The sequence below is a fragment of the Desmodus rotundus genome, chromosome 5, assembly GCF_022682495.2.
Source record: "Desmodus rotundus isolate HL8 chromosome 5, HLdesRot8A.1, whole genome shotgun sequence".
NCBI lineage: Eukaryota > Metazoa > Chordata > Mammalia > Chiroptera > Phyllostomidae > Desmodus > Desmodus rotundus.
In genome coordinates, this window is record NC_071391.1 from 119,741,107 (window position 1) to 119,759,479 (window position 18,373).

The window sequence follows — 18,373 nt, forward strand, 5'->3', positions numbered from 1 at the left end:
CATGAATCTTCGTTAAAACTAACTTGATGAAAGCTATAAACCTAATTTGCATTTTACAAATAAGTTAAAATGGGATATTAACATTAACTCACAATTGCATACTTCAATGGAGTGAATTTTATATTATGTGAATTGTATCTCAATAAAGTTACTATAAAAAAGTAATAAAACTGTTCAAAGTATCGCTCAATTTTATTACTGTAACACAATTCAGATAACAAATTCATCCAACAGAACACTCAATACAATTACGGTCAGCAGTTTGATCAGAGAGAGGGCCAACAGTGTAAACAAACATGATGTGCATGTACCTTTATATCTCTGTGCATTTTTCCTTTACTGTGAAGGTAATATAGTCCCTGGAGTTTCAAGAAAACAAAACAAAACAAAAAACACCAGAATAATTAACAAGATTTTACTACAGAGCTCACTTTAGGATTTAAAATGACCAACTAAGTAGTAGTCTCTATTTTTTATTCATTATATAAAGTCTACTGGTAATCATTAATTTATTTTACTGATATATCCTAATAAACAGAAGAATCAAGAAAATGAAAAAGGCAAAGCTCAGTTGGGACCGCTAATTTTCCAAAGACAGATAATTTTCACTAAGCTCTGCAAATAGTTTCAAGTAACTTAAAAAGTATATGTGCAATTAGTATCAGAATGAGTTTCAATTACCATAAGAGTCCTCAATTTTCTAGCCTTTCTTTGGTATTAAGAGGAATATAAAAACATAAAATAATAAATCCATAATACTTGAATTTTAGGGGTTTATGTTATCACACTGAGGCTTTCAAGTACTTCTGTGCGGATGTAATTTGGGTTTATTACACAAACAATTAAAAAATGTATTACTATATAAGAGTTTACCAAACTGGAATATTTAATCCTTACTTTAATTAATAGGTAATGCACAATAAACAAACATTCACTTTAATAAAGACTGTTACTTTTTAATTAGCAGTGAATTTACCTGTAGTGTTTCTCTGCTAACATATGCAATTTGCAGTTCTGACAGAGGTCCCGTTACTGTAAGACAAGAAAATCAAGAATATTAGGTAAAGCATGTTCTTCAAAAGTGACAACTTTTACAAGTTCCACTAAGCAACAGGTTTAATTGTTTAACAAACAATTCTAAAATGTAAGCTCCACAAGGGTAGGATTTTTAAAAATCTGATTGGCTAAATGCTGTACCCTCAGTGTTCAGAACAGTGCCTGGCATAGAAAAGTTGTGCAAAAACTGCTTAACGAATGAATAAAGGCCTGAAATAGTCTCTGAAATTAAGTATATTTTTACAACTCACTAACCAGTATTATTTTTTAAATGTTAAAAGAAAGCATGGACAAGAGGTTTAGCTAGTTTTTATTAAAGCTTTTAAAAAATTGATATTACATGTATTATGGCTCATTTAAAATTAATGTTTTCCCCTAAAATGATTAGCTTTATAGCTATAAAATTAACATATGATCACTTTCAAAAATTCTAATCAATAAAGTTTGGAAAGGAAAGGTCTCATCTCTATTCAAACTATTACTCAATAATAAGTAGTATCAATAGTTTGGACTACAGATTACCAGACAATTTTATGCAGAGACATTTTGTACAAAGTACGTATGCATCACACACAAAAGCACAAATGGAATCATACTACACATACAGTTCTGAAACCTGTCCTCTTCACTTATCACGGACACCTTTCTACATCAATATAGCTTAATCATATTGTAATATCGGAAAAATACAAGGTCTGTCCAGAAGTATCCAGCCACATGCTACAAAACACAGAGACATTTATTGAAGAAGATACCAGATACAAGAAACACTGTACATAGGAGGATGACGCTTCAGTCCCCTTTCAAAGCAGGCACCTCACATAGGTGAATCTCACCTATGTGAGGTTCCAACCTCACACAGTCCTCCCAGCATCTCTTCCACTGTTCAAAACACTGCAAAATCCTTTGTTGGAATCACCATCAGCTGCCCTGTTGTATTTTCCTGAATCTCATTGACAGTATGAAATCTCTTCCCTTTCAAAGGTGATTTTAGTTTTGGGAAAAGCCAGAGGTCGAGGGGTGCCAAATCTGGGCTGTAGGGAGGCTGAGTCACCTGGGTGATTTGATATTTCACCAAAAAACTCTGCATGAAACACACTGCACGAACAAGTGCATAGTCACGATGAAGCTGCCAATCACCAAGTTGCCCATAACTGTGACATTCTGAATCATCCAAATAGTTTTCACAGAATGTTCAAGCTTAACCTAAAATTTGATGCAGCTTTGTTGCTCTACTCGCTCAGTAATTTTGAATGTGATGACCATGCAGTACACATGCTCATTCAAGGACATCTACCACCCCCACTGACTAGTACAGTGAAGTCGTCATTGTTCACACATGCACATGCCAGTCCACTCTCCTTGGCTGCCAGGTTACATCGATGCTGAACAAACTGTTCTCATTATATTAACAATAGCTGGACTTTTTTCTGGACAGACCTCATATTTCTGTGTGTGCATCCATCCACTTTACTATGTCACTTTGGAGTAAAGAAATACATTTGCTGGAAGAGACTGCTAAAAATCAAATTCCAGTGATGGGATTTTTTGCTAGATAGTAACCTTGTAACAAAGTATAGTAAAGTGAAGTGAAATGGAATCAATATCCCTATCCAAATAGCCTTTTAACATCTTTATTACAGTTCATCCCTAAAATTACACAAGAGGCCCCAAACTAGATACATAAGCTCAAGTGTTATATAAAAAAAAATTAGAAAAATTTTCCAAAATATTTTTAGAAAATGGACATCATAAATTAAGACATTAATTTTATTTTACATTTATCAAAAAGCACACCTCCAGCACAAGAATAAAGCTACTCTGCACTTTGTGACAGTAACCCATTAACAGAACTAGAACAGAAAAGGGAAAAAAAGCAAGTAAAAATTGTTTATTTTACTTTAAAAGTCTCTTATACCACTCCATTGAAATCCCAATGAAAAACGTTCTAGTAATTTTTTAATTCCCCAGAATCTAGCATCTAAGATCATAGAAATTCAAATGATACTTCTTGAATACATGAGAGCAAAAGCAACTATCTTTGTATTAACACTATTCATTTGTCAACTGGATATTCTTTGGGCTTAGCATTAGCCACCAAGCCTTTGCATGTCTTCTATGAGTCTGAGTTTGAAATTTCGAATGATCTATAATATTCCTTCTTTAGAATTAGCAAATAATCAAATTGTATGTAATTTCCAACTTATAAACAAATGTTCCTTTCATCCATATATATCTGAAATACCTTTATGTATCCAAATAACATAATGATAAAACATACTTTCCTCAAAACATTAATATTTTAATACAGTATATTACCATATATTAAGAAATTCTACTTAATCTCTATAAAATATAACTTTGGTCCTACCATGATAAATATCCTGTAAAGAACCACCTCCACAAAACTCCATGCAAATCCAGAGTTTATCGCGCCTATAAAGAGAAAATAAACATGATTCTATCACACTGTCATACTGATAACATGGACAGTAACTATCTGTGCGGGGTTGTTCCACAGAATAAAAATCGATGCAGAAACTGTGTTTACTGACTGAACCACTTACCATTAAAGTAGTTTTAAATTGGATGTGTTAAAGAGCCCATTTAAAATGCCTAACGGTCATTGTCCCTTTCTGAACTAAAGTCTCCATTAAACCCACCCTTTAACCCTGTTGAAGATCTGGCAATCAGAGCTCTGCAACAGCGGTTAGAATCACGAAGAGCTGGCTCCCATGCCTTTTCACAAGCTGGAAAGAAGAGGGCAAGAACTGCCCAGTCTTTTCCATGTGCTGTGCCCACAACTGAAGAGTTAAGTGTTTTGTACCTGGATCATATGAGAATGGGAGCTTCAAGAAGTTACATCCTTACAGTATATTGAAACAAAACTGAAGACTTTTAAAAATACATTTGAAAAAAAAATTCTACAATTCTCCCTTTGGAAGGAACCTTTAAAACTAGGTCACAGCATTAAACTCAGTTGCATATAGAAGTGAATGGAAAAACAAGATTTGGCCCTGAGGTTATCCCCTATGGGGTATGACCTAGGGATCCGGGCCCGTCCTGCTAAACCAAAACAAGAGGTGGCAAATTCCATCTTTCTAAATTTACTCAAAGACCTGAAAAAGTAACAACTCAGTGAAATAATTATAGTTCTCGGTCCTTCGGACAAAATGAAGGACAGAGATGATGCAGTATTTGGAGGCTACAAGCACAAAAGAAAAAAAGTTTCTAATAAAAACATAACAGGAAGAAACGTTCCTTTCTAAATTCACCCATGTCTAGAAGAAAGGGGCAGGCAACAGAACAGCAAGCTTAGATCTTTATTCTATGACAGGAAGGCTAACCATAAAAGTAAGTTTTTGCTGTCAGCTTCCTCAATGAGACCACATCCAGAGTTCCCAAGAGTACAACAGACAACTATCGACTATGATATTAGTTACAGAATTAACATTAATAAGTAATAAATAAAAATTCCATTCATATGAAAATATCCTGTCTTCAAAGCAGGAAAAAACTACAAAACATGGACTAGAGCTAACTTTATTTTGTTAAATGTATTAGGTGATGAATCATTATTATTTTTCAAAAAGGAGACAAACAAGGTACCTGAGATAGCTTCCAAAATAAGCAACAATATTTGGGTGTTTACAGTCTTTCATCATAATAATTTCTCTCAACCTATTGAAACTTCGGCTCCCTCCTAGGAGTCTGCCTGACCACACAAATCCTAACAGGGCTATTCCTAGCCATGCACTACACCTCCGATACAACCACCGCATTCAACTCCGTAGCCCACATCTGCCGAGACGTAAACTACGGATGAGTTCTCCGCTACCTCCACGCCAACGGAGCATCCATATTCTTCATTTGCCTATATATTCACGTATCCCAACTCTGTACTTTTACTAAGCTGTGTAAATCTAGGCAAGTTACTTGACCTCTCTGTGCTAATTTCTTCCTCTGTAAAATGGGGATAAAAATAGTAGCAACCTAACTCACAGCAGTGTTGGAAAAGTTAAACTAGCCAATATATGTAAAATACTTAGTGCCTGTTTGTGGGCCATCTGGTAACCCAATACTGCTAGAGTATAGGCCTCTTGACCCCACAAAGGTCTGTGGAGGTACATTTAATACTCTTGGTGTGTAAGAGTTTCTGCTCTTTGAACCACTTACCATTAAAGCAGTTTTAAAGTGGCTGTTAAAGAACCCATTTAAAAGGTGTCACAGTCATTGACCCGGGGGTAATACCTGTCCTTATGTAAACTAAAGTCTCCATTAAACCTACCCTTTAACTTTAATGAAGGTCAACCTCAGTGAATTCCAGATAATTCACTACAATTTATACATTACTTTTAACTTTTTTACCAAATAACATGTAATATAATTTTAGCACAAAGAAGTAATTCTTTTTGAAGTCAGGGCAGGAACATTAATACACCAAAAGTGTCAAATGTACCTTCACAAACTTTTTGTAGGGCCAAGATGCCTACCCTCTACAGTTACTGGGTTACCAGATGGCCCACAAACAACAGGCTTAGCCTGTATTCCAATGCCTTGTTCCAACTGTGCTGGGATGCAGAATCGGGCTGTATTTGAGCCGGGTCAGATTATTAGCAAATCATCTGTCTTCTGCTCCCTCTCTGCCCAAATTCTTCAAAACAAGATCTGGCAATGCTATAGCAGGGTCACATGCTGTGGCTCCTGAATGAATACTTGTAGAGAAAAGAAAGAACTGTAGTGAATCCAAGTGTGGGGAACCAGAGACTATGTAAAAAGAGAGTGAATGGAAGTATAAGCATTTAACTCAAAGTACCTTTGTACTACTACTTCAGTTTTTAAAGTGTTACATGCTTGAAGACCCCCATTAAATGTTTATTAGGCTAAGTAAAAAATAGAAGTCTTCCAAAGTACCCCTCAAATCATAAGCATGAGACTGTTCGAGCAAGACGTGACATTTCTGGCCTTGGCATTTTCCTACTGTAAATGTGACTGACTCTAGAAGTGGCATAACCATGAACCATCGGACCCAATATCAAAACTCACCTTAGTGCCCAGTTACAAGGGAAGAAGTAATAAAGAACAGACTGTATGTCAGGTTCTTAATTTCTGCAATGAAGTGTGTACAAAATCAAAGACCTCCAAAGGGAGAAAATTTTTATGCTTCCAAAATTTCAGAAGTCACTGAACTGAGATTCTCTTCTGAATTCACCTCCACCGTTAAGAATTCCAGATTTTTAGTATATTAAAAAATCCAAGTTAAAAATAATAAAGCCAAAATAAGACTAACACCAATTTTCAGCGACAGACTAAATTCTCTGAAAGTTCTAAGTTTTGCGTTCTCATTTGCCTCTCAGTTATACTTTCCCCGATCTGGTGAAAGGGTTACATGAGATCAAAGTAGTTGTCGTCAGAGTGAACGCCAGGACTTTAGTTTCATGGTCAGACAGCAGTTCTCTTTCTGGGGGTAGCCCTGAGAGTTTAGCAGTCATCACACAAACTCAAAGGGAACCAGCTTCAGAATGAAGTTGATCAGAAAACATTGAAAAGGAACAAGAAAAGAGAAGGAGGAGAAAGGCACGTGACGATGTAACTGAACTACCTCAGCTGCCTCTGTAATTGTCAGATATACCCGTATATAACCACCAGATGCCCTGCACTGTTTAGGTAGGCACCGTGAGTTGTGGATTCTGTTACTTACAACTGGAAGCATCAAGACTTCTACAGTGATCTCTGTACCTATCACTGCCCTTATGACACTGCAACAAGGTCTGCATGTCCGTGTTCTTGCTGGAGTAACGAGGTCCTCTAGAACAGGATTATGCCTAAATCATCTTTGTATCCCTAGCACCAAATATGTGATTAAAAGAACAGCTGCCTGAATTAATCTGCAATACCTCATAATTCTTCTCCATAATAACTCTGAATCAGGTATATCTGCTTTAATTTCATTCAGTTACACAATTAATTGCTTACGTGCTACTCCTGTGCATTCTACTGAAACCTATGAGTGGCTTTAAGTCGCCAGCTACCTCTCTCCCATAAAATGGTATGTATGTATGTATGTATGTATGTATTTCTGGGTCGGGGGAGGGAGGGAGAACAAGAGAGAGAAACATCAATGTGTGGTTGCCTCTAGCATGTCCCCAACTGGGGACCTGGCCTGCAACCCAGGCATGTACCCTGACTGGGAATCAAACTGGTGACCCTTTGGTTTGCAGGCTGGCACTCAATCCACTTAGCCACACCAGCCAGGGTCCATAAAATGTTTTTGACCCAAAGTGCATTACCTTTTTCCTAGTAAGTCACTTCCACGTGATCACAAGAATGGTCAAATAAAATTCAACATTTTTCTGGGGGAAAAAACCCAAAGAAATATTCTACAACACAGTTTTAAAAAGTAACTGGAAAAGACAGGTTTGGATAGGAATAAAGAAAGCAGAATTTAATATATTAATAATCCAAAGGAGCCTAATGGTAGATTTAAAGAACTTTCTTCAAAATTCAAGAGAAATAGATTCCAAAGAATAATTAACAACTTCCTCACCTAATTCTGGAACACTTAATAGGATACAGCAGAACAGAATGATTAGACCACATAATCTCTAAAAATGATTTCCAATTCTAAGATTTTCTGATATATTTTTTAAACATTAAAGTGAAGAATACATCTTCCAGAAGATGGCAAAACAAACACACACCCAGGTGAGGAAAAACAGGTAAGTCTTCAAGTAGAGCAAGTAGATAATGAATAAACCAAGTAAACAGAAAAATACAAACTAATACATGCAAAAATCTTAGAACATGACAATATTAAGCAGTGAATAAATGTTAACTACTTGTAGTAGACCAAATAATGACCCCAAAGGTATCTAGGTCCTAATTCTGGATACCTGGGAATGTTATTTATGGATAAAAGTGTTTCACAGATGTGATTGAATGAAGGAGCTTTGGAATGGGGGATTTTCCTGAATTATCTACATAGGACCTAAATGTAATCACAAGTGTCCTTATTAAAAGGAAGGGAGACTTGACTATAAGAAGGCAATTAAGTAAGATATTGGCTTTGTAGATAAAAGAAAGAGCCAAGAATTAAAAAATGCAAGGAATGCAGCCCTAAAAGCTAGAAAAGGCAAGGAACAGATTCTCCCTTAAGAATCTCCAGAGAGAGTACGGCCCTGCTAACACCTTGGTCTTGACCCAGTAAAACTCACTTCGGACTTCTGAATTCTAGAACTTTAAGAGAATAAATATGTGCTGTTTCAAGCCACCGAGTTTGTGGTAATTTGCTCACTAGCCATTGGGAAACTAATATATAATTATTATTAACATTATTATTATTATTGTGGCAGAGCTGGCTACCCATTCACAAATACCCTGTGCTCTCCCTTCCACAGTGTGGAAGTTATTGGTGGGAGGCAACCACCCAGTAAAAGACAACATTTCCCAGTCAACGTGAATACTGATCGGGGCTTGTTCTCATCGGTGGGACGTGAGCAAATGTGCCAGCAGGCTACACGACACTGTGAGGCCTCAGAAAATGTAAGAGGTCTGGGTCCCCGAGTCACTAAAAGAAGAGTCATCAAACAACTTGAACAGCTGCACTGAACAACTACATAAACTTTGAATAAAATGTAATCATATTAAGCCACTATATGTTCTAGTTTAGTTATTACAGCAATAAACATTATTCTAATCTGTTACAGGCACTTCACTTGCATATCTTCCAGCTTCCATTCTATTCTAAACACAGAGAAGTGGAAATGTCTATCTACGCTATGTGCTGAAGTATCTTAATAATAAGAGCAGTTTTAATTTACCTTGTGATGTGTGACACATTCCAAATATGTAATAGATAAACTCCATGTTATATGCAGAAACAATAAATAGAATTAGAAGTATTTCAGTAATCCATGGCTCTCTTCCCACAGCTGATTCTCTCCAACAAGTTGTTGATTACTATCTCAAACTGCCAGAGTACCAAGAAATACTGAAATCCAATTATTTCCAAAATCTATCAGTGTACCATGAAATCCAATGGCTGATTTTAAAAATATAAATCAGCACTAAGTAGTTATAGTATACAGTTATAAAATATTTTTTGTAAAACACCAGAAGCAATGCCCAATTTTTAGTCTTTAGAAAAACAGTCAAACCATAATTCATACCACACAGAAATATAAAGGAAGTATCTAATAATCTTGACTTTTATATATTTCAATCTAAATAACAAAAATAATTATAACAACATTAGTATTTTCAAATATTAAGAACAAAGAAAATCACTCTTCAAATATTTCACTTGATGAAAATAATGTATAAGCCTATTTATTTGTTTGGCCATATTTTAGTAAGCATTCATGATTAACAATGGTTACGAGAAGTCTCACATTTGCCTGAATTGTTATGATCAACTTTGAACTTGGGTTCAACAAGATAAAAAGAAAAAATCTCCTTGCTGAAACTCAACAGTAAAAGGTAAGATTAAAACATCCTGTTTGGTGTGCCAAAATAGTTTGTTGGATGATTAGGTTTAGTTTTGGTTTAAAGAAAACACGATCCCCACTCCTAAAAAAGACTCCTACTCTAATGCAGTGTCTCTCAACCTTTTTTTCCTAATGGCCTCTCCCCATGAATTTTAATGCCACAGATATTCTGTATGGCTGCTTATGTACTGTATGTATATTTGTGTTTTATATATAAAGAGTAGGGTTTTTTTTTTTTTTTTACCTCTAAAGAACAGATTCCTCCCCTTTCTCATTTTAAAAGTATATCTGAGAGGAGATGGTTTCCAAGTAGTAAGGAAAGAATGGCTTAACCTGAGATTCCTGACTAATCTACTAGGTCTTTTTTTCTTACCCGGATCCAGCTCTTCTTCTGAGAGCCAGGTTTACCAATGTAGCTCTGACAGAAGATCCAAAGTAAGGTACCCATATCTCAAAAGTGAATTCCCAGTACCAGTCCTCTCAATTATATCCCTCCTACTCTACTGAATATTACGGTAGCATTCCTAGAGTTTCTCTATGTAAAGCAGGTCTGCAGTAGATTAAAAAAGTGTTTCTGGCAAAAGAACAGAAAAAGGAAAAATAAAGCACAGTACAGATTGTAAACTAAGTGAAAAACACAGTGGTAAAAAGTTTTCTCTCTTTATTGTGCTTACCAAGAAGAACCACAGTCTGTTCCTAACCTGTTAAAAAGAAAATCTCTCTGTCTACAGGGTAAAGTTTAAATCTTTGGGCTAACATTTCAATTCACTTTTCACTCTCTCCACTATTCCCCACTATGCTTAAGCAGAGCACAGCACTCCGGTCAAATGAAACTATTTCCCAAACTGGCCTAGTATGCCAACACCACCATTGCTTTCACGCTACCCTTATATTCCCTTATACTGCTGGCCCAATGATAGCCGGCCTTGCTCAGATGCACTGTTCTTTTCTTAATTACACCAAGTGAGATGAACCTCACAATGTCTACGGAACCCACCAAATGAATCAGGGTGTATTAGCTACTCTATCCTATTAGTGTCCTTTCACAGGACATCTTGTCTAGATATTCCCTACATGGAGTATTTCACAGGGTGAACAGTCAAAGCCAGCTGTTCAATGACCTGTGAATTAAGTTTTTCTAGTCACAGCCACCACCATTCCTTATTGCCAACACCACAATTCATATGCACACACACTTTGCTCAATGGGTGCTACGTCCATCAACACCTAGTTTTCACACTGGGTAACAAGCTCCTTGAAGGCAGATACCATGTCTTTGTATCTTCTAACTCAATTAATGCTAAGTAAATATTCATACTAAAGAGACATAAAGGGTTGCGAGTGAGGAAGAAATTACAGATACACTAAAAAGTCCTGTTATTTGCTTTCTTATTTTAGAGCATTATTACTTTTAAATGTATAAATTTCTAAGTTGTCCAGTATAGTCAGCCTCAAGCCCATAAAATGGCTCTAATATATTAAAGTGTAGCTAAGCGACCCATGATTAACCTTACAAAGTAATTATCATAAATGATGTAGCAACTGCTTTCTTCATGGTGGCAGTAAACACAGAACAGCACTGAATAAACAACTGGTGGTAAGGGATCTGCTAAAGCACTCCAGGGAGATAAGGAAAAGAAGCCGGATAAATAACTACCCTGTGTTTTGTCATGCTGTGATGAAAATAAAGGGCAGGAGCACCTCCCCCACCTCTCAGGACAGAAAAAAACTAATGTCAAAAGCTGACAAGAAAGATTTGTAAAATACAGCTTTGGAGATCCATGAAAAAATAGTAAATGCTGTTCTGATGGAAATAAAACAGAATACCCTATTTTTTCATTATGAATTTCCTATTCATCAATCTCAGTATTCTTCATTGTGTTTGAAAAGGAATGAGTCTCCCCATTTAAAAGGAACAAGTTTCTCCCACAAGTTGCTACTTAATCAGTTATCTGTTTTTATATTCTACTTTAATAACCAGTACTGCTGGTTATCACCAGTAATTTTAAACAACTTTAATTAAATACCGTTTTTTTAGAGTAAAAAACTAAAGAACAATGGGCCAAGAATCAGAGGAATCAGATCCACAAAAAGGATGTATGACATTTTGGGCAAATTATAAATACTGTTACCTATTTTTCTACAATATTAAATGTGTTAGGCTTAAGAGAATGTTCACACACCTCCCCACCACTAGTTATTTCCTATGACAAAAGTTTTGTAAGTTGTATAAAACATCTGACAACCACTGAGACAGGTGACCTAAAAGTTCCTTATGGCTCTAAAATTCTGACTTTAGCCCTGGCTGGTGTGGCTTAGTGGATTGAGAGCTGGCCTGTGAACCAAAGGGTCACCAGTTCAATTCCCAGTCAGGGCACATGCCTGGGATGCAGGCCAGGTCCTCAGTAGGGGGTGTGTGATAGGCAACCACACATTGATGTTTCTCTCCCTCTCTCCCTCCCTTACCCTCCCTCTCTCTGAAGATAAATAAATAAAATCTTTAAATAAAATAAGATAAAGTTATGACTTTAAAACAGAAAGAAAAATAAAAGATTCAAGAGATCCATTCTTGGGAGAAGTAATGTTTGAGGCTCTATCTCTGTTGTTATGCCAAACTGACAAATGGCCAGGCAGCTTTCCACTCTATTAGGTATTTGAGATTACTGTCTCCATTGTACGCCAGAGTGTGAAGAACAGCTTGCTAATTAAACTGATTACATTATACTATTCATAAAGAAGTTTATTTGCTGGTTTATCTTTTGGTTTGTTTATTATGCATCAATTTCACCACAAAAGATGTCCAATTTGAACAAATATACTGGTTTTGAAGACACACATCCTACCTCAGTGAAGCTCACTTACTATTCATTAAATGTGAATAAAACTCACTTAGCTTGTTAAGTGGTAGTTCTACCACTAAAGATTTTTCATATACTGCCCTTGCTGGTGTGGCTCAGTGGACTGAGTGCAGCAGGTCTGTGAACCGTAAGGTCACCAGTTCGATTCCCGCCAGGTCCCAGTTAGGGGCAATGCGAGAGTTAACCAATTGATTTATCTCTTGCACATCGATGTTTCTGTCCCTCTCTTTCTCCTTCCCTTCCCATCTCTCTAAAAATAAATAAATAAATAACATCTTAAAAAAAAAGATTATTCATATACTAGTTCTCAAAAACTACACTCATCTATATATTTTTTAATTAAACAAACACCCAGCAAATCTGATAACACAGTTTCCATACCAGTGCCAACTTCAGAGAGTGGTGAAAGAGAAGGCTACACTGCCGGGCCTAAAATCTCAGCTTGCCATTGATTAGGGCAAGTTACTGAAATTTTCAGTGCTTTTGTTTCCATATCTTTAAAAACAGAACAATAATACCAAATACAAGGATTGAGTCAACAAATGTAAAGCATTTAGAACAGAACCTGGCACAAAGTAAGTCTGAATAAATGTTAGCTATTTATATTTATTAGCAAAAACGTGTCATAGTTTAAACCAACCCACCTCTAAGGTATCTCTAAATCTTCCCAGTCTCCTATCTTCTTCATTAATTTGATTTATCCAATAAATATTTACTGAGTGTCTACTAGGTGCCAGCCATGTATCAGGAACCGAGGAACCTTACAGTAAAGAAGATGAACATGAAGTCTCCCCTCATAAAAACTATGGCCTAGTGAAGACTTTAGCACCACTGCATTCTTAACAATACTACTTTTTTCCTGTAAACATGTGCTTGTTACTCTTCTCAAAGAACCGCTATTATCAAACAGTGAGGTCCTTTACCACAAGGGCTATTTCTTGATGCTGACAATGCTAGTGCCTAACTAAGAAGGGTCTTAACAATATAGCCAATAAATACTTGTGGCATCCCCCCAATTCTTGTTTCTATAATATATATTTTTCCACATTATATTTTACCATTGAGATCCCATTACTGTTTAACTGTCTATTTTTCCCTTCCATTGTCAGTTTTTGCTTCATGCATTTTGGGGCCTTAAGTGTAAGTATTGTTTCCTACTCTTTTTCACTAACAACATACAGAATTTACATTCTGGGTGGTTTTTTTTAATTCTGCATTTTACAAAGGAAGTGATAGTGTGCAGCACTCGTCTTTCTATGTCTAGCTTCTTTCACTTGGCATGCACAATACCCTCAATGTCCATCCATGCTGTTGTAAATGGAGGGAATTTTCCTTCTTCCTGTGGCTGAATGATATTCCCCTGAATATGCGCACACCACGTCTCCTTTATCCATCCATCTGCTGATGGATACTTAGGTTGTTTTCATATCTTGGCTACTGTGAATAATGCTGCAGTGAACATGAGAGTGCCGATATCTCTTCAATATCCTGTTTTCATATCCTTTGGATATACACCCAGAAATGGAACTGCTGGATCATACAGTAGTTCTATTTTCTATTTTTTTTAGGAACCTCCATAATGTTCCCATAGTGGGTGCACTATGGGAATTTACATTCCCAGCAACAGTACACAAATGTTTTCTTTTCTCCACATCCTCACCAACAGTTGTTATCTCTTGTCTTTCTTATGATAAAAAGCTAAAAAGCTTCTGCACAGCAAAGGAAACCATCAACAAGATGAAAAGGCAACCTAGAAAATGGGAAAAAATATTTGCAAATCATACATCTGATAAGAAGTCAGTATCCAAAATATGTAACCAACTCATACAACTTGATAGCAAAAAACCAAAACCAAACCAAAACAAACCCAATCTGATTAAAAAGTGGGCAGAGGACCTGGATAAGACATTTTTCCCAAGAAGACATACAAATGGCCAACAGGTACCTGAAAAGTGCTCAACATCACTAATCATCAGGGAAACAGAAATCAAAACTGCAGTGAGATATCACCTCACACCTTTATGATGGCTACCATCAAAAAGACAAGAGATAACAGGTGTAGGCTAATCCTTCGCTGGGAAGACCTCTGGGACTACAATGTTATTTGTAACACACCAGGAAAATGTAAGCCCTATTAGAAGTAATAGTCTTAAAAAAGGAAACTGGACTTTCTTTTTTACTGGTATATTATAGGAATACAATAATTATTAAATTTGTGTTAGCAACATTTTAAGTAAAATATCAGGAGTCACTGGTCCGCGTTACACATTTGAAATCACGAAGACTATGCCAGAGGATTAGATTATGGAGTGATATATCTGGTACTGCTTTTCTATATTCCATGAAGGTACTTCTACCTTTTATCAAACATTTATCATAGTACCTGTTTTCTTTTTTAAACCCACTTTATGGCTGAAGATAAATTATGAATATATGCTTGTTAACCTCTGAGACTGTGGGGAAAAGGTAACATGGATGTATAATTAACATAACAGGACAGGAAATTCACTAATGAGCAATTTTTAAAATAGATCAAGTTTACCTATCTTAGAGTAGTACCTAATTCCCTTAACACTAATTTCCTCATAACTTTAATTTCATCTTTTAACAGGTGAAAATTAATGGCATTGCTTTCAAATGTTCTAATGATAGCTCTTGAATAGTATCATGGCTATGTTAATGGGAATAATAAAAAAATGGTTGATTTCTAAATTCAATTAGACACCTAACACTGTATAACAGTCCCATCATTGGTAAGTAGTCAGCTCCTCCTCCTATTGCCATTGTTCTTCAGATATCCTACTTATTCTGCTTCACTCTCAGCTAAGGACCTAGATTCCTCCATCTGAGAAAATGGGGGCCCTCTTGTAAAGATCTTTTTTTTTTCTTTACTACCTTCTCCTCAACTTTAAAGCTAACCTATATTTGTGCCCAAACTTGGCCCTTTCCAAAGATGTGATCCCAGAGGCGGTACTCTCCTACTTTTCAGAAGAGGCACCTCTTGATCCCATCTCCTTCCAAGCCCTCAAAACCTTGATCCATCATTCATGTTCTCTTCATTACCACTCACTTTTGCCCTTCAGCCTACAAACATACTCAAACTTACTTCAATGTAAAAACTTTCCCTTAGCCTTGCTTATCCAATATTAAACCAGTCCCCCTATTACTTTTCACAGCCAAATTTTGTTTAAAAAGTTTGAGCTACGTTTCCTTTTCCTTACTTGCATTCAGTCCTTACTTAATCTACTCCAATCTATTTTTCATCCAAATACTAAAATTACTCTCACAAAGGTCCATGCCATTTTAAGACCCAAACCAAAGGCCTCTTATGGATCCTCATCCTCTTTGACATTTCAGCAGCATTTGATACTAGTGACCCTTCTTTCCTTTTGAAACTCTCCAATTACAACTACAACCAAACACGAGTGATTTTCAGATCGATGCCTCCAGCCAAGGCCTGTCTCCTGAGCTCCAGATCTGTAGATCAAATTGACAACTGTATGTGCAGGGTAGAGCAAAAGTAGGTTTACAGTTGTTCATATGGAAAATAATACAATAATGATAAGAATAAACTGTGTTTCCCATACTTACAATTGTAAACCTACTTTGCCTTAATCCTGTACATACACAATCTCTAAATACCACATAAGCCACATGTCTCAAATGAATGGAAATACATTCTTTCTCTTCATTCTACCCCCTAAATCTCTCTCAGTTTCAGCCCCACTATAACTACCTGGTTCAAATCCTCATAATAACCCTCAAATTGCCTCTCTGGGCAGAAGACTGCTTGAGGCTACAACAGCCATCCTTTCCTTCTCCTTAGACACACAGCTGCCCAGCTAAAGACCTCATTTCCTAGCTTCTTTGTGTTTGTGTAGCCATCTAGGTAAGTTCCCAGTAACAGAAAATGAGCAGAACTGGTATGTGACTTCTTTAAAAGAAAAATTTCTTGCCTCAAAATACCTCTGTCTCTCTCCCAGTAGGCTAACAATGGACACACGAGTGACCTACCCTCATGTAAGTAATGATGAATGGGATCTCTCTCTTTTCCTCCTCCTCCGTTGTTGTTGTGTTGAGAGAGATCTCTCTCTTTTCCTCCTCCTCCGTTGTTGTTGTTGAGAGAGAAGAACTGTTCCATGAGAGAGAAATAAATGCCTACCTTATTTAGGTCACTTTACTTTGGGTTTCTTTGTTATAGCATTTAACCTGAACCCTAATACCCTTACCCTTCTTGATAAATCTCTTAACTTGTTTCCAGTGCTAACTTACATTTCAATACATCTGCCACATTACTGCCAGTTATTTTTTAAAATAGGCTAAATATTAGCCTTCTCCCTCATAACCTTTTTATGAAACTCTCATACTGTTTTCCAAAGTGGATGTACCTTTTTACATTCCCAAAAGCAGTGCATGAGGCTTCCTGTTTGTGGTTATATTTTCAGCTCTTTCCTTTGGTCATACATGCTGAAATATTAAGGGCTGAAATGATACAACATTACTAGCAGAAGGAAGGAGGGTAGTGAGTATAAATAAAACAAAGTCAACCATATCTTGAAAACTGTACTCCTCCCTCCTTCTACTAATAGCTACTTACTATGGCAAGTACTTACTCTGTACCAAGCACTATTTTATGTGTTTTACATATATCAGCTCATTTAATCTCTACAACTACCTTAAGAGAAAATTATTATTATCCCCACTTTAGAGATGAGGAAACAGGTCCAGAAAGCTTAGGCAATGTGGTCAAGCTAGGACTAGAATCAAAGTAGTTTTAGAGTCTATGCTCTTAACCGCTAGGCCATACACTTCAAACTCCAAACAAAAAACTAAATATAAAAACTCAGGTGGCTTCTGTGAAAATATAAGTTAGGAATCCAATAGTAACTAAATTTAAGTATATATTTAATAACATGACAATATCGCTTGTTATCTCTGGGTGTTAGAATACCAATAATTTTTCTTTTTATCTAATTGCATTTTTTACTTTTATTACAATGGCCGACAATGCATGGCCGCGTGCAAGACTGGCAGCATAACAACGTGAACATTTCCCTGATCAAGAAAATGACTTGATGAACAATACAGACTTTTCGAGTTTCTAATTTTTAAGAGAAATTTTAAGACATATGAATGAGTACATACTAAGTTCAGTTCTGTGTACACAAAGTTGAATAAAACCTAAAAACAAAGAAAAGCAGTTCTAGACTAACAATATGCCCATGGTTAAGTGCTGTACCCAAGTTCTTCCCACAGAGTCATTTTAATCAGACCAGAGGTCAAGGAAGGCTTCCTGAAAGAGAAGGCACTAAATCAATTTGAGAGACTGATGTATGTACAAACGACTACTGGTTTAGAGACTATTTCACCAAGTAACTATTTCTTAATGATTAAAAATGAAGACCCTGATTAAAATGTCAAAGCTTTTTTTAAATCTCAGATTTCACCAATTTCAAATACCCTACTTAAGTTTCTCATAAACTGAACAGCATGGGACTCAGAGAAAAGAAAAAAGTATCTTGTGGTATTAGAATGTAATTAGACTACACAAAATCTGTAAATACGTAAAACTGAAAAAAAGTACCTTTTTATTCATTCATTATATTTCAGTGTGATTTGATCACAGTCAACACATCCTTCAAATTTTGTCTTAATGGCACTTCTAATAAGTCTGCTGACAAACCCAATCAGGGCGAGCACAAACAGCAGCAGGTGGCCTGCTTTGCTAAGAGCGGTTTTTCCATTTTAGGAGGGAGAGTGGAAGGAGAGGGAGAACTCTGTACAGAGACCACATGTGGTCTGAAAGCCTAAAATATTTTACGATTTAGCCTTTTTACAAAAGTAGTTCCCACCCTTAAAAGAAATTATTGAGTGTATTTCTGTTATACTGAAGCTAAAATCTGTTTTACCAATAAATTCGTATTATCAGTTTGTAATGAAAGAAGCCATCAGAAAGGCACTATCATTGCTCTT

General features: G+C 36.3%; 1 protein-coding gene across 3 annotated transcripts in view; it reads right to left on the bottom strand.

The window, feature by feature from the left end:
• The window catches only part of MAP4K3 (mitogen-activated protein kinase kinase kinase kinase 3), a 76,618-nt gene extending 71,885 nt beyond the window's left edge, over positions 1-4,733 (bottom strand). For 2 of the 3 annotated variants that reach the window (XM_071221540.1, XM_053924475.2), the window contains exons 1-4: positions 4,666-4,733; positions 3,428-3,492; positions 977-1,032; positions 312-359 (exon numbers count right to left, since the gene is read on the bottom strand). In XM_071221540.1, the coding sequence (XP_071077641.1) occupies positions 312-359; positions 977-1,032; positions 3,428-3,492; positions 4,666-4,721 (225 nt within the window). In that variant the 5' untranslated portion in view covers positions 4,722-4,733. The remainder of the gene's footprint in view (positions 1-311; positions 360-976; positions 1,033-3,427; positions 3,493-4,665) is intronic. The other variant, XR_011651239.1, reaches the window with a different exon arrangement.
• Between the last annotated feature and the right edge of the window lie 13,640 nt (positions 4,734-18,373).